At 45.0% G+C, this 26,673-nt stretch overlaps 9 protein-coding genes across 9 annotated transcripts; 5 read left to right on the forward strand and 4 right to left on the reverse strand.

Annotated features, from left to right (window-relative positions):
- Positions 1-1,726: 1,726 nt before the first annotated feature.
- On the forward strand, positions 1,727-4,914 carry JR316_0009226 (Kinesin-like protein KIF22; the record flags this gene model as incomplete). The annotated part of the gene is made up of 14 exons (XM_047894931.1): positions 1,727-2,037; positions 2,090-2,180; positions 2,230-2,328; positions 2,380-2,490; positions 2,540-2,643; positions 2,703-2,815; positions 2,868-2,920; positions 2,969-3,067; positions 3,121-3,254; positions 3,312-3,364; positions 3,442-4,090; positions 4,148-4,252; positions 4,317-4,394; positions 4,512-4,914. 14 exons carry the CDS (start codon positions 1,727-1,729, stop codon positions 4,912-4,914), a joined length of 2,403 nt encoding a protein of 800 aa, XP_047746390.1.
- Positions 4,915-4,948: 34 nt separating this feature from the next.
- Positions 4,949-5,215, forward strand: JR316_0009227 (uncharacterized protein; the record flags this gene model as incomplete). The annotated part of the gene is made up of 1 exon (XM_047894932.1): positions 4,949-5,215. One exon carries the CDS (start codon positions 4,949-4,951, stop codon positions 5,213-5,215), a length of 267 nt encoding a protein of 88 aa, XP_047746391.1.
- A 116-nt stretch (positions 5,216-5,331) lies between these two features.
- On the forward strand, positions 5,332-6,384 carry JR316_0009228 (Cytochrome b561 and DOMON domain-containing protein; the record flags this gene model as incomplete). The annotated part of the gene is made up of 5 exons (XM_047894933.1): positions 5,332-5,404; positions 5,472-5,691; positions 5,756-6,041; positions 6,123-6,215; positions 6,268-6,384. The coding sequence occupies 5 exons, from the start codon at positions 5,332-5,334 to the stop codon at positions 6,382-6,384; spliced, it is 789 nt and encodes a 262-aa protein (XP_047746392.1).
- A 405-nt stretch (positions 6,385-6,789) lies between these two features.
- On the reverse strand, positions 6,790-7,755 carry JR316_0009229 (uncharacterized protein; the record flags this gene model as incomplete). The annotated part of the gene is made up of 3 exons (XM_047894934.1): positions 6,790-7,266; positions 7,325-7,532; positions 7,586-7,755. 3 exons carry the CDS (start codon positions 7,753-7,755, stop codon positions 6,790-6,792), a joined length of 855 nt encoding a protein of 284 aa, XP_047746393.1.
- A 3,586-nt stretch (positions 7,756-11,341) lies between these two features.
- JR316_0009230 (uncharacterized protein) lies at positions 11,342-14,361 on the reverse strand (the record flags this gene model as incomplete). The annotated part of the gene is made up of 7 exons (XM_047894935.1): positions 11,342-11,386; positions 11,461-13,249; positions 13,311-13,573; positions 13,631-13,868; positions 13,920-13,990; positions 14,040-14,119; positions 14,313-14,361. 7 exons carry the CDS (start codon positions 14,359-14,361, stop codon positions 11,342-11,344), a joined length of 2,535 nt encoding a protein of 844 aa, XP_047746394.1.
- Positions 14,362-15,088: 727 nt separating this feature from the next.
- JR316_0009231 (4-coumarate--CoA ligase-like 1) lies at positions 15,089-17,886 on the forward strand (the record flags this gene model as incomplete). The annotated part of the gene is made up of 18 exons (XM_047894936.1): positions 15,089-15,259; positions 15,312-15,366; positions 15,498-15,524; positions 15,585-15,633; positions 15,689-15,714; positions 15,781-16,061; positions 16,113-16,240; positions 16,346-16,379; positions 16,436-16,459; positions 16,513-16,592; positions 16,645-16,678; positions 16,738-16,867; positions 16,927-16,958; positions 17,021-17,190; positions 17,250-17,273; positions 17,329-17,398; positions 17,461-17,676; positions 17,728-17,886. The coding sequence occupies 18 exons, from the start codon at positions 15,089-15,091 to the stop codon at positions 17,884-17,886; spliced, it is 1,710 nt and encodes a 569-aa protein (XP_047746395.1).
- A 210-nt stretch (positions 17,887-18,096) lies between these two features.
- Positions 18,097-20,643, reverse strand: JR316_0009232 (putative alpha-galactosidase B; the record flags this gene model as incomplete). Its single annotated transcript, XM_047894937.1, has 16 exons — positions 18,097-18,279; positions 18,346-18,432; positions 18,489-18,566; positions 18,624-18,737; positions 18,793-18,804; positions 18,867-18,942; positions 19,003-19,010; positions 19,063-19,117; positions 19,169-19,221; positions 19,429-19,514; positions 19,569-19,607; positions 19,664-19,680; positions 19,740-19,843; positions 19,974-20,180; positions 20,259-20,409; positions 20,540-20,643. The coding sequence occupies 16 exons, from the start codon at positions 20,641-20,643 to the stop codon at positions 18,097-18,099; spliced, it is 1,374 nt and encodes a 457-aa protein (XP_047746396.1).
- A 789-nt stretch (positions 20,644-21,432) lies between these two features.
- On the reverse strand, positions 21,433-22,686 carry JR316_0009233 (uncharacterized protein; the record flags this gene model as incomplete). The annotated part of the gene is made up of 4 exons (XM_047894938.1): positions 21,433-21,727; positions 21,779-22,118; positions 22,171-22,396; positions 22,447-22,686. The coding sequence occupies 4 exons, from the start codon at positions 22,684-22,686 to the stop codon at positions 21,433-21,435; spliced, it is 1,101 nt and encodes a 366-aa protein (XP_047746397.1).
- A 612-nt stretch (positions 22,687-23,298) lies between these two features.
- Positions 23,299-26,500, forward strand: JR316_0009234 (putative alpha-galactosidase B; the record flags this gene model as incomplete). The annotated part of the gene is given in 19 exon segments (XM_047894939.1): positions 23,299-23,314; positions 23,366-23,437; positions 23,457-23,543; positions 23,594-23,626; positions 23,774-23,961; positions 24,289-24,367; positions 24,426-24,486; positions 24,735-24,776; positions 24,837-24,853; positions 24,904-24,942; positions 25,020-25,108; positions 25,170-25,218; positions 25,340-25,376; positions 25,433-25,487; positions 25,607-25,708; positions 25,836-25,949; positions 26,010-26,087; positions 26,146-26,232; positions 26,312-26,500. The coding sequence occupies 19 exon segments, from the start codon at positions 23,299-23,301 to the stop codon at positions 26,498-26,500; spliced, it is 1,434 nt and encodes a 477-aa protein (XP_047746398.1).
- Positions 26,501-26,673: the final 173 nt, after the last annotated feature.

The following is a 26,673-nucleotide window of genomic DNA, read 5'->3' on the forward strand; positions in this document are numbered from 1 at the left end:
GGAGTGGTGAGTAAATGCACTTGAAAATATGGTGGACTGGCACACCGCAAGCATGGCTCTAGATATGCTGGATGAAAGAAGTGTATTTACCTCATTCCGAGTGCGTCGTGCGAGTCGGTGCAAAGCTACTTAGGAAAAACAGTTCTCACGACTTCTCATGCGTCACCAGCGCATCGATTTCAACCGGTCATGCACCCTATGACTGATGCCATTATATGCGTGCAGCCTGGTGCTAGCATAGCAAGGCAATGCTTCGGATGAGCATAACCGTTAACACTGGTGATATATTGCTTTAATAATTTACCTAGAATTTTAATTAGAAACCTGGCAGTATGTTGTTCAAGCGAGGCCATATGCAGGACGGCATTTTCTTCTCCCCACATGCTGCAATTCATCGAAGCGAGTTCCTTTCTGACGGGTTTACTCGTCAGGAGGGCTGTCAAATTGATCCTGGCACGTAACGGCTCATCCCATCCAGGAAATTCGTGCTTCGAAATAAATTACGCTTTGAAGCTTGGATAGCTAATATTGAGGGAGATTTGGATGCGAAAAACCGTTCATAGGATGATTGAATTCAGTGCTTTGGGCAAAATCCACAGTCATTTATAGGTGCGTGGCTTCTGTGTAACTGTATCGGGGAAGTGACACTGCGGCGCACACGCACGAAAACGCGCGGATACAATGTCAACGCGAGATAAAGGGTTGCGGTAATGTGGGGGCTACGATACGGAAATGTATGCCCGAGGGACAGGCGGCTAAATGGTTGTTCCCTGACAGTGAACTGGGATAAGAGGATGCCTTATTGCCTGAGGTAGAGACGAGGCGGTATTCCTAAAAGCTCGATGAATCTTAGAGCATTATGTCGGAGGAAGGCGAGATGAACCTAGAGTTTTCCGCATATCATATCAAGAGATATAGGAGTATCTGACCAAGACGCACACTCCAAGTTTGGAACACTTGTACAGGGCGATGATGAATGCAATGACGAATACATTGTGATGAAACATGACGGAGAATGCTATAAGACTTAAATTTATGAGATGGCAACTGTTGAAAACAGCAACTACACACCTTGCACTTGGTTTCGATAGGATATTCCGCTTAGATATGATGAGGATAACGTTGATTTCTGAATTATTGCAGACTTGCTATTCGGGGAACAGCACAGCACGGTCCCACGAACGCCAAAAGCTTAACAAATGCCGGCGATCCACGCAATAGGGATGAGACTAAAAGAAAACTCGAAAGCCTAAGAGCCAAAAAGCTGGTTCTTCCTTTGTTTGCACGGTGTAAGCCATATCCCAGGTCCCAGGCAGGTCGTAGTTTCGTAGGCTTTACCACAAAGCAGTGGTACCAAACATTTTTTTGGCGTTCTGCCGCGAAAGTCTGGGACGCGGAGTATATGTTGCCATTTTGCTTCCTCATTTACGCTCCCTCATGAGGCGCTAACGAGCCAGACAAAGGCGAAATGGATAGATCATGAATAAGCAACAGAGAGGAATTAATCATGAGTTTGACGATAGGTATCCTGGACTCGGGAATTCGAAGATAAAATGATTTAAAACAGATCCAGAAATTTCAAATAAATTAAGTACATAATAAAGTTTGTGGACGCTGATTTTGACAGTGAGGACGTTGAGGAAAGGAACAAGAGAGGTTGTCAAAATGAGGTGTGACACAGTGACAAAAATGAGTGTGACGTCTGTGACAGTCGAGAAACGATCACATGACCGTCGCGACGGTGGAGGAATCAGGTTGGTTCAACAAACTTTGTAAGGGGGACACATCGTCAAAGAAGTTCGAGTCCGCCTTCAATTCAACACACAGCAAACCTCTCACTATTACCACAACTATGGCTTCTCATAAAGTCAAGATAGCGGCTCGGCTTAGACCACGGCTCGACGGGGAACTCGACGATGACTCAATTAAAGTCGTACACCAATCTAACAACACCGGGGGTTCTTCAAGCTCAAGTGGAGGCAGCAGCTTCATTTCGGTGGCAAACCCTAGAGACCCCACACAAGTTTTCAAGTTTCCGTGAGTTACTCTGTACAACAACCTCGGAGGGCTTTGCTCACAGTGGCCGCAGTTTTTCAAGTTGCTACGATCAAGATTCCACTCAAGAGGAGATATTTGAGAACGATGTGGAGCCATTGATTGACGTTGTATATAGCGGTGTTGTAAGTTACATGTTATCTTCATCGTTGCCTCTATTGTAACATATATCAGACCGTCACTATCTTTGCATATGGTGTCACTTCCTCGGGGAAAACCCACACCATGCAAGGGACACGCAACGAACCTGGCGTTATTCCCCGTGTCGTTAGAGTAAGCGAGTGTATTCATATGACATTCTGTAGACTGATAACCCCTTCTAAGGCCATGTTTGAGAAAAAAGCTTCTTTCCACCAATACCAGACCTCGCTTTCAGTTTCGTATATGGAGATTTACAAAGACGAGGTTTACGACCTGCTGGTAACCAGAGAAAATGTTCGTCTGTCAATCAGTATACAAATATGCCAATAACATGTTATCACAGGCTCCCAAACTTCCTGTAAGAGAAAACGACAGCGGCATGGTTTTCGTCGCCAATTTAACCAAAATGGAGATTTCTGGAGTTGAAGAGTTTGATAACATCTATAAGTGAATAACATGTTATACACATACTTACTATTTCGAAAGTTCTGATAGCTTTTCAATAGTACTGCAACCAAACACCGGTCGGTGGGTGCCACGAATCTGAATAGGGCGTCGTCGCGCTCGCACGCAGTTCTCACTATCGAAGCATCTATGGTGGATCCAGTTGCGAATACGAGTACGTTTTAAAATTATAATTGTTATGCATCAAGCTGAGTTCATCGATCTAGCACTTACTGGAAAAATCAACCTGGTCGACCTTGCTGGCTCGGAGAACAACAAGGTACATTCACCTTTTAATATGACCTTTTCAGTCCTATAAGCAAAACAGCTCACAGGAAACGATCCATCCCGCATGGCCGAATCATCTGCGATTAACAAATCTTTGAGTGTTCTCGGGCAAGTGGTCCACGCGCTGAATCAAGGAGCAGTGAGTTTTTTCTTTACAATTCAACGCCACTGACATTCAATCGAGATCATCAGTCACGCATACCTTATCGCAACTCCAAATTGACTCGCATCTTACAAGACGCTCTTGGTGGCTCATCCGTGGGGCTGTTGATTTGTAACTTGGCCCCAGGCATCAAATTCCGTCAGGACACCCTGAATACTCTTAAGTATGTGCAATTGATTTCTTCTTCTACTACGTCCCTGACCTCCTGCGTCAAATCCAGTTTTGCTGTTCGCACAAAGAATGTCGAAAATCGGCCTGTTGTCAACGAACGCGGTACGTCGATTGTGGATTCGCGACATAACATTTATCTGTCCTCACGCATGTTATTTTTTGCTTCTTTTCTGGTATAGATAACCGACCTGTTCCAAAACCCCATTTTGCAGCCGTCTCTATTCAGCCACCTGCGTCCAAACCAGCACCTGCCATCGTTCAAGCGATCTCCACTGCAGGCTCTGGTTCAACTGCAGGGGCCAAACGTGCTCGCCCATCTTTGGTTCCCATGTCAAGATCGTCCCGCATCTCCTCAATAGGCGGTGGACACGGGTATCAATCATTTGGACTTGCTGGGGCGGCGGCGGCAGGACGAAGACAAACCGGGATGTTTGAAAAGATAAGAGAAGAGGATCATTCATACGACCGGTCCGGCAGTGTTGGCATTGGTATGACAGAAAAGGAGATCGATGAGCGGGTGTGTTATCACTTCTCGGCGATATTGGCAGGGCGCCAGGCTGATCATCTTTTGCCACCGCAGATTTCGAAAGCAGTTGAGGCAGCTGTGGAAGCTGAAGTAACTAGGCGACTAGCCGAACGTGAGCGTCAAAGGGCAGAAGCTGAACAGAACGAGAAAGAAGCTGCGAGGAGAGAAGGACAAGTTTCTAGGACAGGCACGCCGACCAAGGAGACTAGTCTACCTTCAGGTGTCCTGACTCCTCTCTTGAAACGTCACAAAGATCTTGATGAGGAACTCAAGAGCCGTCTCCATGAACTTGAGAAAAAATAGTGAGGATTCCATTAATGCTTGCATATGCTTTACTCCATATTGACCGACATGAATAGTGAAAGAGGAACTAAGGAGACACAGCTAGCGGATGTCCTGTCACCCGTTTCCAAGAAGAAAACGGGTCGCGCTTATGTTGCGCTTGCACGTGCACATTCCGAAAAGTACGTACATTTGTGGATCAAATGTCCCAAAGTTGACCCCTTCAATCGTCGTTCGTACAAACAGGGGCGATTTGCAAGTCGCACTCGACTTGTATCGCAAGGCCGAGACCTACGTGCCTGATAACATCAAACTTAAAGAGAGGTGGATACTCTTCGTTATACACGTCTTTCTCCTTAAAATTTCTTCGTCACGAAAGCATATCTGACGTTCGTCTTTTCTTTTTCTTTTTATAACCCGTACTTGAATCCATGGGCACAGAATAATCGAGATCGAATGGGCAGTCCGGAATAACACGGCCTACGTTCCTTCGCCCAAGCCGCCCAGGAAACAGAAATCCAAGAAGAGATCAAAGTCTGCCTTGTCACGCGAGGCTCTTCCCGCTATGGACGCCATGGATGTAGATAACGGAACGAAGGGCAAGGGTAAGGATGGATTTGTTGGGAAGCTTGGAGAGTTTGGCATGGACTTCACAAATACTGAGAGTCCCAACAAGAGCAAGCGCACCTATGATGATGCAACCGAAAGCGAAAATATGCAAACACCCATGAAAAAGCAGAAACGCACCGCACTTCATGGGACGCCATCTAGGAACATAGCTGCAGGAGAAGATGTGGATCCATTTGCTCTTCAAAGGAAAGACCGGCGACACGTCATTTCGTGAAGGAATGGTCTGTTAGGGAGACTCAAGTAATCAAATGTTTTGGTGCAGTGTTGTCTTTTCTGTACTTGTATTGCTGTCTTTTTCTTTTTTTCATTGCATAATTGTCATCGTCACCCCATTGTTTTTATTACAGTCGCCAGTTATCATGTTGTTTTTCATATACGTATTTATCGCTTTTTGCGTCGCGTTTAATTTTTCTATCTATAGTGCTACCCGTGGTGAGGGTGTGATTTTGATCTCTGAAAGCGATGACTTCGGCCAGCAGCCTGGGAATCGGCAAACGATGTCCCGCCCGGTATGACTTGGGAAGATACGTCCTGTTCTGCTTTAGTTCCTCGAAATGCATTCCCATCCAATGATCGATACGGTATAATTGGTTGAAGTTTCTTCAACATCAGCACAGTCGACGCCTTGAACATGCCGAGATGTTTGCCTTGCTGCTGCGGCTTACACACATCATCAACGCCTCAAGTATATGTACCAACCCATGGTAGGCCTTTTACCCACAGACTCCAAGAGTTCCTTGTTATCTCACTATCACCTAATTGCTCTACCAGTTATGCACGGACGCGATAATGGCGGAGGTGGTGGAGGTGGAGGTGGAGATGCTGGCGATGCTGGCGATGGCGGTAATGGTGGATTCATCCCATTCTCCATTCCCTTGACAGAACTAGAAAGACGAGCACGCAATCATGCCATTCTTTGCGTGGTTGGCTTCCTCATATTGCTACCCATTGGAGCTCTGGTCGCAAGATACTCCAGGACATTGCGTTACAAGTGAGTTTTTCATCCCCGGTTATTGGCGTAGAGGGACTTGTATTAATTACTGGATCACTTTGAGGTGGTTCTGGGCCCACTGGATCATCCAATTCCTCATTGCAGGGCCTGTCATATTCACTGGCTGGGCATTGGGTTACAAAACGACGAATGAACTAGAAACACCCCACTTTACAGATCCCCATCAGAAAGTAGGATTGGCACTACTCATTCTATACGTCGTGCAAATGGCCCTGGGAGCCATCGTCCATTTCTTCAAACTCCCGTCTATTTTCCGAGGTCATCGCCCTCCACACAGTTACCTACACGTTCTTGTCGGACTGGCCATATTCATTCTCGCTCAATGGCAGGTAATTAACTCATTAAAAAGATATGCCGATATTTAATAACTAATTTGCGCTCATTTGCACTTGTTTCAATGATCCATGTAGGTACATTACGGACTATTCACGGAATGGCTCCTCACTGGTGGTCTTCACCAAGTCCCAGAATCGGCTAAACATGCTTGGCTTGCGTTGGTTATTGTGCGTAATTTAAACTACCGTAAGTTCATAACACGCTAATGAATTGATTCAGGTATTTTGGGTTTTATACGGCTTGGGCATGGCTCTTCTTCCTCGACAATTTAAACAAGAAAGTCAAGCCCGTAAAGTCCGAAAGGAGGACCCTAACTCCACCAATACCTCTGCTTAGAGGATATTGGATTAGCTTTCATAGAACGGACATCTCACATTCTTCTATAAAGTAGATAACAATACATTCACGATACGCTATATGGATACACGATTTGGAGTCAAGGCAATATAATAGCTACATTCGGGCTTGTCGCCCAGGGAAGATTAGATCGAAGAGCGAAAATTGTTTCTAAGGGTTCAGGCAGAAAGGACGGTGACTATGTCGATACAGGTGGTTTAAGCAAGGCAGCAAGTGATTGGAAAACAGGGGTATTGGGCGATTATGCACGGTGTTGTTAGAAAGACGGAATTGTGGGGCGACAATGTCTATGTCTTGAAGAAAATAAAAAGTTCGAAAATAGACACTTGATGTTGAATCTCTGAGCAGTGTCGGCCCAATCCGGAAGATCTGTTGAGTAGGCATTTAGCTGTAAGGAGGGTGTTGGTGCGCAGAATATGCGGCGTAATTGTTTTCATCTTCATCTTTAATAGTGGACCAGGCTGGTGCCTCCGAAGACGAAGATGGCTGTCCAACGTTATAAGCTGGATGATTGGAACGTGGCATTATGTAGCGGAAATTAGGGTCTTGACGATGTGCGGCAATAGGCTCTATGGGACTATTGTGATCAGAATGATGGGGAGACAGGGAAGGACGATGATGAGGTGAAGAACCGTAAGGAATGGCGGTAGATATCCTTTGCTGATAATGGGGCTGTCTGGGTGCATGTTGCATTGCGTGGGGGGAAATGGGCATTATCGGGGAATGTACACCGGCAATGAAATGAGGGAAAGGCATCTCAAAAAACAGTGCACCCACGAGCACTGCGCTCGAGTTTTGTGCGGGGTAGATAACCATCCCGGCACCAGGGAAAGTGTTAGGCTCCCAAGAAGCAATGGCAATCTGTTTTGATAAACTGAACTTTGAGCTCCAGACTTTGGACAGAAGCAGAGGCACATACTGTATTGTTTTCAAAGAGTGCGCGGGATAAAGAGCGGAAGTTGGCTTGGTTGACCGTGTGGAGGTTCGTTTCCCGTAGACGATTCGGCATAAAAGTGCAAAGAGGCATGGGCGGCATACAGGCCTTGACCCAAGTTTGAAATTCGTTCAGAACAGGCTGGTCATGTAAGATGCGAACAAAGAATGTTTGAGGCCATTGTTGTGCCCTGCTAGGTTGAGTCCAAATCAGAGAAGTAACCTTTGCGCGATGACATCAACGTACTTTTCGCCGTCAGTCTCAACTGCGGTGACGAAGATTTCCTGACTGCTGCCACGGTCGGAGCTCCTCAATCCGCTCACGATTATAGAGCCTCGCCACGGTGGCGGCTGGGGGCGCTGATCGTATGGAGGAGGGACGAGACTCTCGAGCTGGGTTGGCAGACGGAAAACCATATTGTAAAAAGGTGTGATGAATCGGAAAAACTCGAGAAACCGTCTCCTCTTTAAACATTCCATGATGGCGACCCTAAACAAAAACAAAATACCTCCGTCCCGTTCAGATTAACCTCATCAGAAACCGAAATCGAGTGTAGAGTCATGTCATCCGTCGAGTGAGGTTGAAAATGGATCCAAGATCGTTACAGAGGTCGCGTGGCATTCCAGGGTATCTACGTTATGCCCATTGTCAAGGTACACACGTATCGCAGAGATAATATTTCAAAAAGCCATATGGAGGATATTACTCGTGCATCCATAATTCAGTGCGTAATTCTGACCATTTGGGCAGGTAAATTTCGGTGACTAGGATACCCTGGGATTTAAGCCAAGGAGTATTGAACATGATCGTTATGGCCAGTTGATGGCAAGCAGATCTACAAACTTGTCTCAATGGAAACTCTGTATGACATTCTTGCCCACAAAAACAGAGCAAACCGATCATCTGGATTGTGTTAATTTCGTCCTCTGTTCCTGTCAGTCTTGTGGAACAAAACTTTAATTTGAAGAAGCAGAAGCTTTTCCTGACTTTGACTGGCCATTGCCGGCCATAATTTCCATAGAAGTAAGCTCTAGCATGCTGTAAGCCGAGTACCGGGCCTCGGCTTGGCAAGTATTCAATTCATAAATAGACTACCGATCTGTAACCCGACATGGTGGATCTAGGTGCTGATCAGTAGATTGTGTTATGGGTTCCTTTCTCCCCTGCGCTAATCTGATTAGGTTATTAATTCTTCATTTCATGTTTTCGTATACACTTGACTGGAAATCCGATAGATGTTATGTGTACGATTCAGCTTTATCTTCTACAATGAGCCATTCGATGACGGTAGCAGACACTGTGGTGCATCAACTAGATATCGTTGCTATACACGTGCGCGATATTGGCTTGTCCGGGTTCCCCTTTCACCTGTGAAGGGCATACCGGCCATAATCTCTGCTATCTCTTTGGTGTCCACTGTCGACGCGCCTAAGTATCCAACTGACCCTTCAGATAGACGACGGAACGCTCGCGGAATGATCACATTGAAGCCACGCAAAAGCCACGTTGTCAGGGATTGACAATTCACGTGGTTTGTTCCGTTGCTTATTTTGCGCTAAAGCAGCAAACTCCGTTGCTTGAACTTCCATGCACAATTCAAGACGATTCGGCTTTGCTGCTGGCCCACTGAGATGGGCGATACTTTCTTTGTGCCCCGATTGAGAATTTCAAATAATGATTTCTCTCACTACTGTATCCCCGCAACGTACCTGGATTTAATTGAGCGAAATTCAAGGGAAAATAAATTGGATGGTGAACGCGGGCGTTTGATGTCGACAAAGGGTTGGCTACCTGCAGAAAAAACTTAGACACTATAAGCGGTCACGAAATTCTCATGTTGTTTCTATTATGCTTATTGCCTCGAAATAACTATTATCTCGGAGTAGAGGTAACCAAATAACAACCATTTACACACGTTTCGGAAGTTCGCAGAGTTGCTGGCTGGCGCTCATCGGATCTGTAGGGTTAGCTATAGAGTCTAGCCTTGCAGATTTGCACCCCTAACTCCAAATGCTCCTCAACCCTGTTTACGTGCGGAGTCCCTTCCGCGGCACTCTAAATAGTCTCATGGTTTCTATGTTTCAGGAAATACAGTCTGGAATACGCCACCGGGCAGACTGGAACGTCAGCCTGACGAAGGCCCAGCATAAAAACGCCCATTCCAAAGTTTTCTTGCGGAACAGAGCAAGAGGGACCTTACATAAATCAATCCGTAGGCGTCTATTGATGTCATGGGAGAACGAAGGCCGTGTATATTTATTCCACCTTCTGTAGGTAAGCGGATAAGGCACAAATGACAACCTGGGTAGCCGACTGTACAAGATTTCTGAGGATGTAAGAGTAATATTTGTAAGACGGGGTTCGTAATGAATCGTTGTCTCTATGCCGCGAGCGCTCGCTCTGGAAGACATGTAATTTTCTTCATTTTCGTACACATCTAGACGGTCTGCGGAGTAACCATCAACTCGTATAAATATAGCCAGAAGGTGATTGGTGGAGACTTCAATTAAGAGTGGTTTGTTTGTATTCTGACACATATTATTACATGTACTACATAGCCAACTTCAAGGCAAGGGAATTATTGCACCTCAGTATTTCGTATGTCACAATGTGAAGCAGAAGTTCCAATTGCTCATTGAGTAAGACAAATTCTACAGGTAGAAGCTTCTTACACTCTAGATATATGCTAAATATCCTGTCCTAATTGGAACATGTCAAACAATAATTTTACAATTGCCAAACTAGAGCTTCGACCTGACATAATGTCTTGATTTTGCACAACAAAATTCAGGAACATCAGAAGGTAGACTACCAATCTCTCAAGATTACGGTAAAGCACTGACTCGGACTAGGTTGATCTGGGCTTATAGTATTCCACACAACACTTAGTTTTGACTGCAGTTTTGCATTCAGGTAATTATTTAAGTTCAACTATACCTACCACGTGGTGAACATTGACCGCCACTATTGCCCGATTTGACATTTGAAATGGCCTTTCTAAACACATTTAATGCCTTCATGTAATCCTTGGCACTGTTGATGTCACAGGCCGCCCACGTGTACAGCCTTCCAGAGAATTTTGGAGAGTAAGAAACCATTTACGTAGAATTGCTTTGTCGAAAGCGAGGATATCGCAAAATTATATACATTCCTTTTGAAACTTTGCCACCCTTTGAAGGCTCTTATGTACCTTGTCAGGGCCCGAAAACTCAGGATATATGTTTTTTGTTTCGAGTACCATCTGGCCTTGATTTGGGGAATGACAGTCTGCAGAGGTTCTAGTCAGCTCGATCAGCCAAGCGTAATCGGCGTTTCAAATCTCGATGGTTGATTAATCGACGATTATTTGCTTCCATTTGAATGTGGATACATACTCCTGAGTTTTCTCCACATGCGTATTTTTTGTGTCTGTCAAGTTAGGAGGCTACAGGGGCATTCGCATCAACTTTGCGTCTTTTAACAAATACCAGCAGATTACAATGCGTAAAGCTTATATTCCCAAGGTTATGCCTATATACATATGGTATTTTCTCCCATGAATCTAGAACAACCGTGGGGAGTAATCTGAGGCCCGAAACACCTGTTAAACATCTGCATGATTTTATGTCATCTCGTGAAAATGTCATTGAATAAGACGGCGAACTGAGAGGTACAGAGGTCCGTTGTAGCTTTTGTTGGTTCGTTGATACAGAGCTTACACTCGTCGAGTGAATCTTTGATGCCGTATTGAACCCCGGTGCGCATCGGTGACATAGGAACAAGGATTGTAATAACCAACAAATCAGAAAATATGATCTACTTAATTATTTAGTAAAATAGGCAGGATGGCCTTAGACTGAGTGAGTACATGATAAAATAGAAAATGAAAATCTATACACTAGGAAACAAATAGATATTGGTGTTGTAATAGAAAAATGAGTCCATATGACTTTCAAGATAGCTTGTCCTCCGCAGATAGGAGAATATACGGCTCAAGGTAGCATATTAATAATGTTTCAACTTTTAAGTAGCTTGATATGAGCTCGGCGAAGGTTGAGCAGAAATAATCTACCAATAAGTTAAAGGTAAGCAAAAAAAGTCGGATGGATGCGGCTCCGAAAAGGCGAAAAAAATCTCCGTACCTTCTCCTCAATTTCTCCAAATAATTTCATTTGAGAGTCGCGGATCTTGGCCAACGTATTGCGCAAGTCGATGATCGTAGTCTGGTCGAGGGATTTACAGGCCTCATATTGGCGCAGTTTGTCTTGCAAGTCGTTATTCCTCCTAGTAAGTGTATCAAGATCGGCGGACAAACGCGATTTTTCCTGCCGCTCCTCGTTCAAAGTGGCACCCAAGGTATCGAGTTTGGTGTCCTTTCTCGTTAGATCAGCGTTTAACACAATCAATTGTCTATTTGCGTCCGCGAGACTTTCGCTAGTTCTGGCGACATCAATCCTTGCCGATGTGACGGAACTTTCGAGATTAGATAATTTTGTTGACATTTGACCACGCTCTGCTTCAAGGGTCCGTGCAGAATCGGCCAAGTAGCCCTCCAAAGACGTAATTTGTTCCCGCGCAGCTTCAACCTCACCCACAAGTTGTTGCACGCCATGTTCCTTCGTCGCAATGTCGCGCTTAAGTTTCTCCACGTAACCACGAAGCTGGTTTGTGCTTTCTCGTTCGAGCTCTATCTCCTTCTCCTTTTCCGACAATTTCGCGACCGTTTCTTGTCTCCCCGCCAATTCGGTTTTGAGCTCGGAAACGGTGGCCTCAAGCCTGGTTTCAAAAGACAGTGCATCTCGCTTCGCGTCTTCCAGCTCTTGAGAGAGTGACGCGATGGAGGATTGAGCTCCGGAGAAGCGCGCTGAAAGATCTTCAGCTGATCTACCCATTATTTGCAACTTGGTTGAGAGGTCCTCAATGTGAAGATTTTTTTGCTTCAGTTCGTTACCTAGGCTCTCAATGGATAACCCCTTTTCTTCTATTTCGGTTCGATATATGGATACCAGTTTCTCGAGATCCTCATTCTTCTGTCGGACGACATGAAAGTCCGTTGAGTGTTTTGCATTCAGGCGGGCGATTTCGGTCAGCTTCTCATCGCCTAATTCTTTCTCCAACGTCAGTTCTGCCATAACGCCATTAAGTCGGTTTTGAAGGCGTTCATTTGCGGCCTTGAGGTTGAGCTCTTGTTTCTTGAGGCGGTCAACAGAATCCCGGAGGGCGTCTTTCTGACGATGCAATTCTTCATTTGACAATTCTAGAAGGACGAACCTATCAGCAACGGATGTGTTCTCGTTCCTCAAAACCTCGAGTGAGGACTGGGCTGCTTTCAATTGCTCTGCTGTCTTCACAACCGTATCTTTCGCTTGTTTCCACAAGTCCTGCTTGTCGGCAACCTCGGCGCTCAGCCTTGCGTTAGCCTCACGCAAAGACGCGATTGAACCTTCCTGATTAAGAAGGACCGAGTCTAAGCTCGCAATGCGCTCCGATAGAGCTTTAACCTCTGCGTCCCGATTGGAAAGTGAATCTGTTTTAACCTCCAATTGTTTCCGTAGACTCTCAATCTCGGTCGTTAATGTCGATATATCCCCTTGGTGCTCGTTAGACCGCTTATCAACGCGACTGAGAGGGGTAGCGGGGGATGCGCTATCCATCAAGCGGTCGCCCCCTAGGTGGTTACCACTCCCACTTGGTACGACACTTGGCCATTGAACAGCATTCTGATTCAAAGTTGATTCTGTACTCTGACGAAGGCCTAACATGTTATCGTCGTATATGGGCAAATCATCATCAGGTGAGCTTGGAGCGGGAGTAGGTTGTTTGCTGATGTTGGAAATACATGAACCAGATTGAGTGCGAGTTAGACCCTTCGGATAGACGCGCGACAATGCGGTAGCGGGAGCCCGTGGGGAGGTAACATGGTTGACTTCGCTAGATAAGATTTGATCATTAATCAGGAATAATGCCATCCGTTGCAAGATTAAGGGCGCACCTCGTAGCGTCCGGTATCAGTGGTGAGAAACTGATATCTGGTTCATTCTCCCTATCGTCATTCAATGCCCGGTACCTCGCGGCTCTTGCCGCAGATAACTCGCGTCTCATTTGCTCGATTTCTTCCTCGCGTTCTTTTAATTCTTCTCGTAACTGCGCATTTTCTACTTGTTCTTCGTTGTCAAGGTCTGTCAATGGAGAAACTCCCCTGAGAAGATAATGAACTTGTGCCTGCTCTCGCAACCAGTCTAATTCGGCCTTGAGCTAGTAGAAACCCCATCAATTTTAAATTTTGGGGGTTTGTGCCGGAAGGTGACATACCTCAGCTTTAGTCATTTTTGAGACGCTCGTCTTACTGGCGGGATCCGAAATTTTTGCTCGCTTTCTGGAGGATTTCTTTCTAGGTGTGGCGCTCGTACTCCCCGGGTACTCGTCTACAGAGGACGCGCGTGTCCGCTTTGAAACTCCACTAATTATCTGCTTCCAGATCATTCCTTCTTCATTCGCGTTAATATCATCCTTTTCATGAGGGAAGGTAGAGCGGCGGGCCCGGGATATACTGAGGTCATCTTTAGATTGACCGTATAGCATATGAGATGCAAACACTCACAGTTGTTTGCCGTTCGACGTCAGTGCCACCGTCCCACTAGGGCTTGCAGACTCCAATATTCCTTCGCTTTCCTAAAGAAACGAGTTAGATTATAAGATTTAAAAGTAATTTATACCCCACAAGCTTTGAAATGGCTTTTCCAACCCAGTGACTCCATTGAGGGCCTATCTTATCCTTGTTCGCTTGTGCAGTTTTTTTGACTGGTAGAAAAGATTAAGAGGAAAATGTGGCATTAGCAGGAGAATGGAATGTTACTTTGAGCACGTATTGAGGCGACATGAATGGCATGCTTCCTATGTTCCTTCTGAAGCTGGGTAAACGCTCCAAGGACGCCTGATTCCGAATCAATGTCAATGGTGACGTTGTTAGGGGTTTGAACATTTCAACACTTACGTTCGGCATAAGAAACCTTGCCTATCTTTTTTGATCTAGAGTATACCATGGTGTTACCGTGCTGTTTGAATGCAGCTGGATTTGTTTTCGTATGGCAAATGTGCAGGTGAAGTGTAAGTTTTGTTCAGACTTTTCAGACTCATTCAAAGTGGCTTTTGATACGTGATGTCACATCACATGACTAACGCGGTACCGACGCGTCTATCTCAGTTTGGACAACGTGGCGGGATGTCGGCCTTGGCTTTTAGGCGCCGAAACACATTTCAGTACGAACTGCTTCATCCTTTCGAGGTGAGAGAATAAATGCAGATTTTATGCATTTGCAGAACAGACTGTAACAAGATCTTTCTGCCCTGCAATCATGACTGCATCGCTGCCCACGGTGGCCGGCGCGCTTCTTGACAATTGCCGGGCCGACAAAGACGGCCCATCAAGGAAGGTCCGAGCCCGAACATGCCAAGAAGTTGTGTCCCTGTATTATTTCTACGAACCTGCCTCAATTCATAGCATAATTGTAACAAATTTGGTCCCTGAAATGAGTTTTCTCCCTTCTTAATCCCTTAAAATCCTGAAACATGGGTAAAATTCTACCAACTATTTTCGCACTCACTCAGATGACTAGGATACAATCTCCCATAAGGTGACCCACAACCTTTACAGCGTGCTTCGCATGAACTTACGGTTAAACTTTTCAGCGGATCTTCAAAAGGTCATGCCTGAACCACCTTCTAAATCTCGTCTTTCCTTTCAACTACACCCCGTCGACGACGTTAAATATGGCCCTCGTACAGTCGTCTGGCCCGCCTTTTGTACCTCCTCCCGCCGATCTCACTTTGCCAGAAGTGTTCCTTGACCGCAAGCTGAAACACTCCACAACAACACAGGAGTATCCACAGATACCCACATTAATTGACGCTGAAAGTGGACGAACCGTATTCCTTTCTGAAGTACGTGTTGTTGGATGTGATGATGAGCCCCTGTTTAGATTCCACACATAAGCTTCGTAATCGTACAGATTGTTTGGCCAGATCCTTTGCAAAGCAATTTGGTTTAGGTTCGTGTGTTACTTTCCGATGTCTGGTTTGGCGACTATTATTCATGATTCATGACGACAGGCAACGACGAGATAGGTACCCTAATTTCAAAGAGACCCTGGCATATTAACAATCTAACTCCCTGGTCTAGTCAGTCTGCTTGCTGCGAACCATACAGGTGAGTTCTCCGAACCTTTCAATTTCACTTCGGCGGTCTATCAATAACGCAAGCGAGCAGACTATCCTGTATGTATATGGGCGGCTCATAGGCTGGGTGCGATCGTCGCGTGCGTTTGAAGTCCTTTTTGCTCATGGTCCAGAACCTCATGCATTCCCATGCAGCCCAACAAGTCCTGGCCTCACGACCGGTGAACTGAGTAATCGACCCAAATCTATGTACTCCTCAATGTTTGATGCTGATGACTTTTTGTTAGGTTATCAATTCGAGGTTACTAAGCCGTCGATCATCATTGCCGATGCAGAAAATGTCTCTATCGCAGCCCAGGCCGCGAAGCGCCACAACATCTCCAGGAGTCGCATCATCGTACTAGGAGGCGATCCTACTGGGGAAGCCACAGCATACGAGTCGGTGAACGTGCTTATCAATCACGGGCGACACCTTCCCAACATTCATACGTTTCGTCTCGAGCCTGGAGCTGGATCATCTAAGGTGGCGTTTCTTTGCTTCTCTTCAGGAACAACCGGAAAACCAAAGGTGACGCTTCCTGGCGCTTTCCAATAATCATGACTCATGCATCTTTGATAGGCAGTGTCTATCTCTCACCAAACCGCGATATGTAACGTCCTCCAACTAGCTACCTTTGATGGATTAAATATGAACTTGCCTGGAGTGGAGCCACGATATAGGCCAGGAGATGTTTGCACTGGAGGTATGTCTGCAAGCATCCTAGAATATGAATTTAAGCTGATATCCCTCAGTCCTTCCTCTCTATCGTGAGCCAAATATTATTGAATTTTCTTCACTACTTCTTATCTCAGTGTACATGAAGATATTTATGGTCTTGCAATGAATGTAAGTTGGTAATTACTAATGAGCCCGGCGCCAAACTAATATCGCCAATTATAAAGTTACATTTTATTCTATACTGCCAGGTAAGACTTTCTCAACGATGTAAGAGTAACGGTTTATATTCACTAAACCCCAGATGACTCTTGTCATTACGCGTAAATTTGACTTCCTGAAATTTCTAGAAGGGATTAAAAAATACAGAATCACCCATCTTATGTTAGACAATCATACTATATTGCCTGTATATCCACTAAACAACTGAATTTAGGATCGTTCCACCTCAGGTCATTCTTCTTTGCAAGGTACGCTCGTATTAGTATATTAACTTTGAAGTAAAGTTATATTTATGTATCTGCACCAGCACCCCGCAGCTCTGAAAGCCGATTTATCCGGCATCCGATATTGCATGGTAGCGGCTGCTCCTCTCACAATCGAGCTTACTCAACACCTTATCAAGAAACTGCCAAATGCTTGTCTTGGGCAAGGGTACGGTATGTGCAACAAAACGATAACACGTCTTCCCCTTCTGATGGCTATCAACCACGTAAAGGTATGACAGAAATGTGCGGTGCAGTCAGCATGGTAAGTGTCTGGCTCTGTTAATATGGGCCCTTGGCGACAGCGTTTTGATGGGACGTTTATAGTGGCCTCTCTCCCAAAGAATAGGGACTGTCGGCAGCGGAGGCCAGCTTATATCTGGCACTACCGCTAAAGTGGTCAAGTCTGATGGATCTATTGCTGCAATTGGCGAGTCTGGGGAGCTCTGGGTTAAAGGCAATCAAATAACGCTCGGATATTACAAGAATGAGGCATCGTGAGTAGTTTTCGAAAGCTTTCTTGCAGATTTGGCCTTGTTAACTATCGTAATTTTAGTACGCGTGAAGCATTCCAGAATGGGTATTTACCGAAAATAGCTACACAATACACAAGCTGACTTCGATATTCCTATTAGATGGTATAAAACCGGAGACGAGGTAAAGATTGATTCCAACGGTGATCTATTTATCATCGACCGCATTAAGGTAGAACCGTGTTCTCTGCCAATTTTCTACTATTACTTTGTTTCTCAACGGTTTTGTCAAAGGAAATGATTAAAGTCAAAGGGTTCCAAGTCGCACCTGCAGAGCTCGAAGGCCATCTCATTGACCACCCAAGCATCGCAGAAGTCGGCGTCATAGGAGTTCCAGACGAATATGCTGGAGAGCTTCCTCTAGCGTTCATTGTACTGCGTCAGCAAGCTGCCGAGGAGATAAAAAATAACCCAGCTGCAGCATCCTCGCTTAAAGCAGATATATACAAAGTAGGCGCCTGTATTGGTTACATGGGGAATGTGGCTAATGATTTGGATCAGTTTGTGAAGAATGCGAAGTCTCGTTATAAATGGCTCGACGGAGGTATTGAATTTGTTGATTCAATTCCTAAGAGTCCTAGTGGCAAGATTCTAAGGCGCATTCTTCGCGATAGTATTGTAAACAAGACTCGAACGCCACACGTAAAACCAAAGTTGTGAATGTGGTTTTATAGGCTATACCACATTTAGATGTTGATACCATCACCTTCCTATCTCCTATCGGCGCTTACCTGGTGGGAGATATCAATGTTGAAATATCTTTATACCAGTATATTATCACAGTAGTAGCAGTTTCCAGAAAAAATGAAAGAAAAATGACGACTCCTTGTACTTCTTATTACCTGTGATCTCCAATAAAACCTCTTGTACTTATCCACCAACGTGAGTACCGTTCTTGTCTGTGCATTGCCACCAGACGCTGCAGGCAGGGAAAAGTCCCGCAGGTTCGTCGCCGGCGTCTTTCAACAACAAAGCCACAACACCGTGAGGTGGTACATCCGTTGCCGTGAAGTTTCTTACAGCCGTGCCGTTGTTGGTGTGTGACCAAAGGTCCTGTGTAAAAGACACCCGGATTTTCAGCACGAAACGAGATGAAAGAGGATTTAACATAAAATTTACCCTAACGGAGTATTGGCGACCTGCTCGAATGAAAGGAGATTCGGTCAAGTTGAAGAACATCGTGGATGGAGTGTCAAGCGTGTTGAGCTACGTTGCAAATCTCAGCGCTGTTCGATTACTTCTTGAAGCGAAATGATGATTACCAGCATAAACACGGTTCCGTTTTCGGAAGGTCCACTCCAATATTGAGCTGGGTGCGTGCTATTGCTTGTCCAGTCCGGCTAATCAACAATTGTCAGTTGCCTTTTTAAATAGCAATTATGGGTGTGGGTTCTTACGTTGATTCCCCAACGGAAGGGAGAGATACTGGTTCCTTCGACAGGATCTTGATTAATGGCGAGAATCTCTCGGTTGGTTAAGATTTCCAGAATATCAGGTGTGATGGCCGACAGCTATGGATAGGAATTAGTGAGTCTCATACCATCAATTGATTCAAGTGCATCGTACGTTGGTCCCGATCTATAAAATGATGATGCATGAGAGCTTCATTTCGCGAAAGGTGAAGAAATAAATTAACGAACGAGGAGTGGCGACTTCATCAATGCCCACGCGGTGAAGTGCGACTTTGATTCTTCAAAAGTCAAGCCGCCATTCCCGCTGAAGTATCCATTGATTTCTCAGCTCAATTCCTAAGAGAAAATTATACTAAATACGTACAGTTGAAGCTAAGATTGGTATTAATGTCCATCACTTAGAAACAATGCACATAGGACGTACCATGTCCAGATCATTGCGGCCATAGAAGTCAGTGGCTTGAGTAATGAACGAGTTGCTACAAGACAATAAGGTTGGAGGTTATCACACAGTGCTTTTGGTAGCCTACAAGTTGATAATGGAGGCAAGAGAGTTCCACTGGGGAGCGATGTCTCCAGTAGTCTAAATGGGCCAAATATCGTAAGTTATACGATATAAACAAAAGGAAGTTGACGAACCCTCCAACTATGCCCTAGTTTCGCACCCCAGCTGAAGAGACATGAGGATTCCTAACAGTTTTAAACATGGAATAGAAAAGTACGAACAGCCACACTTGACTCTAGATGTGACAAATCAGAGAAGTGATGATACAAAGAAAACACGACTTACCCAGCCCCATTCACACAACGAGAAGACAAACGGCCTGTTGAAAGTCTTGCTAACTTGGGCCAGAGCATCGGCCATGCGTTGATACTCTGAAAGTTGCTAATTAGTCTATTATTCGCACAGCACCCACGATATTGACGCACTTCCGACTATGCCTTGTTTAATGATGTCGTCGTAAGGAACTAGATAAGCAATGAGGTGGTTTCACTAGGTACCAATCCATCTGTGATATACTTACTAGCACAATTGTCGTACCTACGGAAGCCAATTTTAGTAAATGGAAATAAATGAAAACCAATAGAACAATCACTCACTTCAAATAGTCAAATCCCCACTTGGCGAAGGTAGTAGCATCTCGAACTTCGTTCATGAAAGATCCAGGATATCCTGCACATGTGAACCATCCGGAATCGCTGTACTGTAATTTCGATGACGACATGGAATAATTTTAATTGAGGTAACTGGAAAAACACGCACAATGCCGGTTTGGCTGACATGGGTTGTCAGTAACTTTAAGAGCTAATAATACTCATAGAAAATATACACACAATCCAAGAGCATGGATCTGTTGATTGAGCTTGACCATCCCATTCTTGAAGCGAACTTTGTCTGATAGTAACCTTGAAATCAGTAGGGCAGAACATCACTGAGAACGGTTGCTCAATGCAAAGCTTGCCTTCCTGAATATCACCACTGGCAGTTCGGTTTTTCTCAGCGTAGCAGTCGTCTATGTTGACAAAATTGTAGCCGGCCGCCTACAGTGACAATGATGTCAATCACGATTCTCCACCAAAACATTATATTTAGAAGGCATGAGAAAACTTTATGCAGACCTGGAGACCCAACGACTTCATGAGTTTCGCGGTCGTCAACAACAGATTTTCATCGATGTTGCACTGTGAATATGCGGAAGGTTCATTATTAGCGTCGGTGCCGAGGGCATTTGTATTCAAAAGCGATCGAGTACCTGGTAGGCATTCCACGCTAAGTTTAGAGAGGTTAGCAATAAGGCATGAATGCGTCAGAGGCGTGTAACATACTGTTATAACCCAGGACTATTTCCCAGAATCGTTAGCCAAAAACGTTTTGGTCACGTAAGGGAATCTGGACCGACTGACTTGGCAAGCGCGCTACGCCGTTGTTGATAGCGTTGACAGGATTGTTGACATTGAAAGCGACGAGGCCGAGTGTTACGGCCCAGAAAGAGATAGAGAACATGGTTGTTGTTCGAAGGGGCCTGAGTGGAGTCAAGAGATGTCTTCTTTTAAACCTGCTCCAGATCCAACTAGAAGCATTGGACGTCCAACTGGAAAGTGCATGACTTGTCACGAAGTATTAGTCGCTTCGAAGCAAGTAGGCCTCATGCGCAAAGGTGGTTCATGTAGGGTGTTTCCGAATATATGCCGTAAGGCTTACTGCACAGAAGGCTTGACTGGAGATGTAGATATTGTCTTCGAAAATTGGTATAATAGAATACAGCAGATCTAAGGACCGAGATAGACTTGTTAGCAACAGAGATTTTTGTGAGCTCGTTTCTGCAAGAGAGTAAGCGATGGGCTGGTGCGAAGAGACAACAGTATACTGGAATTTGCCAGAGTATCGCCATGCAACGAGGATAATTGTGTTCCATGATGCAAGTGGTTCTATGACGGCGATGACAAGAACTGTGGGTAGCCGCTTCCTACAGATTCAGTCAAGGGATGGAGCTCACGTCCAGCGTGTAAAAGTCAGGAGTCAAGGTCACGACCGCGATCACATATACAGATCGGGCCGAAACCTGCTTCTGCGAGTTTGTTTCCCGTTTTCTAGATCACTTGAACATGGCGGCGGAACGTCCAGTTGGCTTTCGGGACCGTTGGAATATCAAAACGGTATTTAGAGTTCCGGGCCTGCCAAAGTGAATGAACATGATAGAGGAGGGGTATGTTATTACAGATATCATACATATCGATGAATAAATTAACTCGTGAATAGAAAAGGAAAAGAATATGGCCAGGACTCATCAGGTTATGTGCCTGCAGCGGCTCTTGCATGAGCAAGAATAGCTGCCACCAGCCCGTGAACATCATTAACTTGTATGTGCGCATCCACCACGTCCCCTACTTCGATTCCCAGTTCATCCAGGCCTGAAACTTCCGCTGCAGCGAGTTTCTTCGTGTCGGACTGAAATATTAGGGTGATTGTAATGTGATGCGGAGGAGAGGAGCTTATTTTGTATGTTAGACGAAGTTCGTTTTCCGTTTCAGAATGCAAATCTTCGAGATTGTGGATAGAACGCTGAAGGGATAAAGATGCGGTAAACCTGAGATATTGTATGAGAGCAGTGTAGTATGCGTATATCAAAGCTGCGCACCATTCATACAAAGGAACGATTCTGCTGTCCTCCTCATCTAACTGGGCATTTTTAACGGCCTTCTGCGCTTCGGAGGCTTCGATTCGAAGATTCTCGACCACTAAAGCACCGGCCTTCACACGTGCTTTGTCCGCTTTAGCCTTCTGTTTGACAGATTGGACTTGATCGCTCAGCGTTTGCATCTCTACTACCTGGTCGGCAAGTTTTTGATCGGCGAGCGGGATTGTTAGTCGTGGGTGGGGGTGAGTGTGTCTGAGGAGCATTAGGCGCGTCCGAGCATCTATTATTTTCTGAGAAAGTAGCGCTGCTCTGTCTGTTGCCTGTTTAACCTGATGATAATCTGTCCAAATTTGTCTTGAATCGGAATCAAGGTCTAGCCACACAATACGCACCTTGTTCGACAAGTGGAGCCAACAGTCTGATATTTTTCTGTGTCTCTTCCAGCTTTTGTTTCGCGACTTTTAGCTTTGCCTTCTTTTCTTCGTTGATCGCTGAAAGCTCGTTGTTCTGTTCTACTGTAATAATCGGTGCATCGTCGATATCACTAACAATGGATTTGACATATTTGTCCTTCGCGTTTTGTTCCAGATATTGAAATTTCAGTTTTCGTAGATAGGCCTGCGAGGAATATCAAGGGAAGACGCGTCTTGAGGAATACTGTCACATACTATTTGAGCGGCAACATCCATTGCAACGATAGCTGGATCCTTGATCATCGCATCTTCTGGATCGAGATCTTCATCGTCCTCCGTTCTATGTTCACTTAGTTCTTGAGCTTTCTTCAACAACTGGATGTCTAGTGCGTTCAACTGCGTCTCCAGTTTCTTTGCAGCCTGAACATTCTGACTCGGCTCGATGGCTGGCAGTTCAAGTGATGGTCGTGACATGTTCCCTAACCAAATCTCCATTGATCATTTTCATGTGCCAAATACAGCCTTCAACTTACTTTAGAGCCTTCAGTACAACGACGGTTGAGATAAATGGTATGCCAGTAGGTAGTCAAACCGTTCGTGACTTGCCTTCAACGATAGACGCGTTAATCACGTGAAACGTCACGCTTAATTTTGCCTCATGAATGTCACGCGATAGTATTCCCACGCCTCCTGAAAGTACATCGGCCACCATTGTCCGAGGCAGTGCTCAAGGCTCTGGCAACGCGCATCACTGTGACGGGCGTTGTTGATTTACTGGGACTCCTTTTCTTGTTGGTCAGGCTTAATAACTCTACTTTCTCAACGTAAACTCATTACATTTCTTCAACAATACAGCCCCCTGTGTTTGTGCAGTGTTGGTTAACCCCCACATTCAGTAAGTGACAGTCAAATACTCGTGAAATTTCCTTCTACGTTGCTGACGATGTTTTGCCGTCTTACGTGTTGTCTTTCTATCACAATTCAGCATCGGTCCTAATACCTTTCACTTTTGAAGGCAACATTCTACGGATACCCTCCTATCAATTCAGTCGACATACCCTGTTCAATACGGCCAAGCTATAGTACTACGAAGGCGGGATACATAGGATGCAAAACCCTAAAGGTATGTAGCGAATTATCATCTACATGTCTATATTATAGCTGACTTCCAAAGACTCTGCGTTATACGCACCACTGGTGCAGCATGATGCCCAATCTTCCAGCGATGCCCTGGATGCAGATACAGGTATTTTCCTTTCTTGAAGAACAGTTAACACTGAGCGCACTCATCATATGGGACGTGTTACGAGCAGAAATGAACGAATATATGCATAGCAATAGAGCAAATGGATGTACGGTGTTGTAGTCTGTCTATTGTTCGTGCCTTCTAATTGCGTTGTAGATCGCGACGACGACTCTCGCAACGGCCGACCTGGTGTGTTCCACTACAACCTGTATCTCAGTTGGGGCACTAGCTTACACTTTATTACCAAGTACTTGCTACCGGTTTCCAGCACTCTGTTGGCAAGTCTTCTCTGAAGATCTTTCTACGTACCAGAACGCTCACCTTATACGTAATTAGATGCCAGTTCAGCGAAGAAGTTTTCTCAAAGGCGCCTTATCATTAGCCTTGCTCCATTTACCGTAATTATGGCCCTTGGCTTCATTATCTTGGCCGGATTGCTCGGAGTATGGGTGACTCGCACAAAACCAAACGAAAATGTTGTTCCGCACACGCCGCTTGAGCAAATCGCTCTACGCAACAATTCGGTTGGCCGACTTCCTTGTAAGTATTCTAGAACCTTGGATTCTCATTCAAAGACTAACCTTTACATGCAGTCATGGGTTATAATAGTATGTGCTTAAGCCTTTCCCGATAAAGCATGATGATGACCATTCATTACACTCAAAGCGTGGAATTCCTACGCCGTACGATCCAATTTTTCCGCGTGAATCTCATGGCACTGACTTTCATTTCAGTGTGATATCGATGAAACTAAAATCTTGCGAACCGCTCGCCTTATGAAATCCCTTGGACTTTTGGTAGAATTCTTTCTAGAACGCCGCTACTCTCAAAGACTCACATATTGATTTTAGGATCTAGGATATGATCATATGAATATCGATGACTGTTATTCTGAGAAAAAGCGAAGCCCAGAGGGTGATATTGTCGCAAGTCAGGAGTATAGCTCCACTCGTGGTGCAAGCACTCTTTATTGACAAATTGAGTCTAGACAAGGAACGGTTCCCTTCCGGGATGAATGCGCTGACGGATCAAATACACTCCCTCGGACTGTACGTCTATCATCAGCTTCTTGGTTGGTCGACAAACTTTACTGACTATCGGAAACTTACAGTAAAGCGGGCATTGTGAGCGCAATTTTTGTAGGTTCTGCTTATCAAAATTAAAATTTTGATATAGTACAGCGACTCCGGATGGTTTACCTGCCAAAAATACCCAGGATCATATATGAATGAAGACAGGTTCATTTTTTACATTAAGATTTCTCACCAAATGCTAAACCATTTTATCCTCCTTTCAGGGATATCAAGCTCTTCCAAGATTGGGGATTCGATTTATTAAAGTATGTAGATAAGAAACTGCAGCTGCCACAAGCATTAACCCACTAAATATATTGCAACAGATACGACAACTGCGCTGGCAAGTATTGGCGTATTCGGGAGACTGATAGTTGCTAACTCCTCATGCAGTGCCCTTTGATGAAATTATCAAGGAGGGTATGGTCGGTAGTAAGTTTTCTCACAAGCCTATTTATACCACTTTATTCTTGAGAATTGCCGCTGATTACATGATATTATTCTTTCAGAATTCACGCGCATGTCAGAAGCAATTATCAGGCTAAGCAAGAGCTCTGGGAAACCACCCTTCTTATTTTCGCTGTGCCAATGGGGTCGCGTAAGAGCCTTTCGAGTTTATTTTTAGATACTGCGAATTAACCTTGGGATATCCACGCCAGAATCAACCATGGATCTGGGCCCGTAAACTGGGTCAGAGCTGGAGAGTGAGTAAAATTAATATATCTCCCTTACGCCAGTGTTTAATCCATTCGTTGTTCAGACAACCATGGATATTTGTACGTTCATCCATCAGGTTCTTGTTGAATTTATATGGATGATGATCCTATAGACCCGGAGTGGAAGTCTTTGGCTAGCATCTTGAACGAGTAAGAAACAAATATATGTTTGACGTTTTTCCGGTAGAACTTACCTCCTTTGATAGGAATTCTTTCATAGCTACTGCGACGGATTTCTATGGACGCAATGACATGGATATTGTAAGAACCGGAACTTGCACTCATAAATTTAATGTTGCCTTGCTGATTCGATCGCGTTCTTATTCCAGCTTGAAGTGTGAGCAGAGTAGTTCTAACTCCACTGCCTTTCTGTTACTGAGTTGTTTTTCTTTGTACCTCGCAGAGGAAACGGCGATCTCACATATGAAGAACAAAAATCGCACTTCACGGCGTGGGCTCTCATGAAGTCCCCCTTATTAATTGTGAGTTATATTTGCTTGATACTAGCCGCTCTATCGATTGACCTCTAACGTCTCGATCCATCAGAGCACAGAAGTATGTTGTCCCGTCAGCGCTCAAGTCTTTATCTTTTCCTAACCTGGAGGACAGCTTGCCACCGTCACAGAACAGACTCTGAGCATTTTGAAGAACACCGAAATTATTGCGATTAATCAGGATCCCGTCGTCGGCACATCGATCACTCCTTTCCGATGGGGAATTAACGTGAGTCGAGGACAATGGCTTACCAGCAGATTGGCCTTGTCTAACCTTTTCTATCCATAGCCTGATTGGACCTTTAACGCCACCCATCCTGCTCAATACTGGAGCGGGGACAGTCAGAATGGCACCGTCTTCATGCTGGTAACTTTGTCTTGTATTCGTTGTTGTTGTTGTTGGTAGCTTACACAATGTTCCTTAGCTGAACACTCTGGATCATCCTGCCGACATGACTTTCCGTTTGACGGAGTCGCCTTGGATTCGTGCAGGCCGGCAATATTCAGTCAGGGTAGGTCGAGTCGCTTACATTCACGGTCATTTCCTTTTTTCCTTTTTTCTTTCAGCTGACCACGTTCTCGGTCAATTAGGATCTCTGGACCCATACGCAAAATGGTACGGCAGTTCGGAACTTCACGGCGCACAACGTGCCACCACATGGAGTTGTGGCTCTGCTTCTGAAAGATGATGGCGATGAGCCTGCAGGAACTCTTCCTGAGTGCGCGATGTTGGACTGGTGCACTGATCAGAATGGGACTCGTGTTGATGGCAGAGATTGAGAAATATTATGATATATACACTTTTTTCTCGATTCTACTAATGAGATTTGGTATAATAATTGGAGGAGAATGTGTAGTATTTTACAAGAGTTGGATGAGACTTTATATATGTGAAAGCAAGGCGGATAACTAGATAAAAACGAGACAAGACGAAACGAAGAGCAAGATGCAAA

This window comes from Psilocybe cubensis, chromosome 8 (genome assembly GCF_017499595.1).
Source record: "Psilocybe cubensis strain MGC-MH-2018 chromosome 8, whole genome shotgun sequence".
Lineage (NCBI taxonomy): Eukaryota > Fungi > Basidiomycota > Agaricomycetes > Agaricales > Agrocybaceae > Psilocybe > Psilocybe cubensis.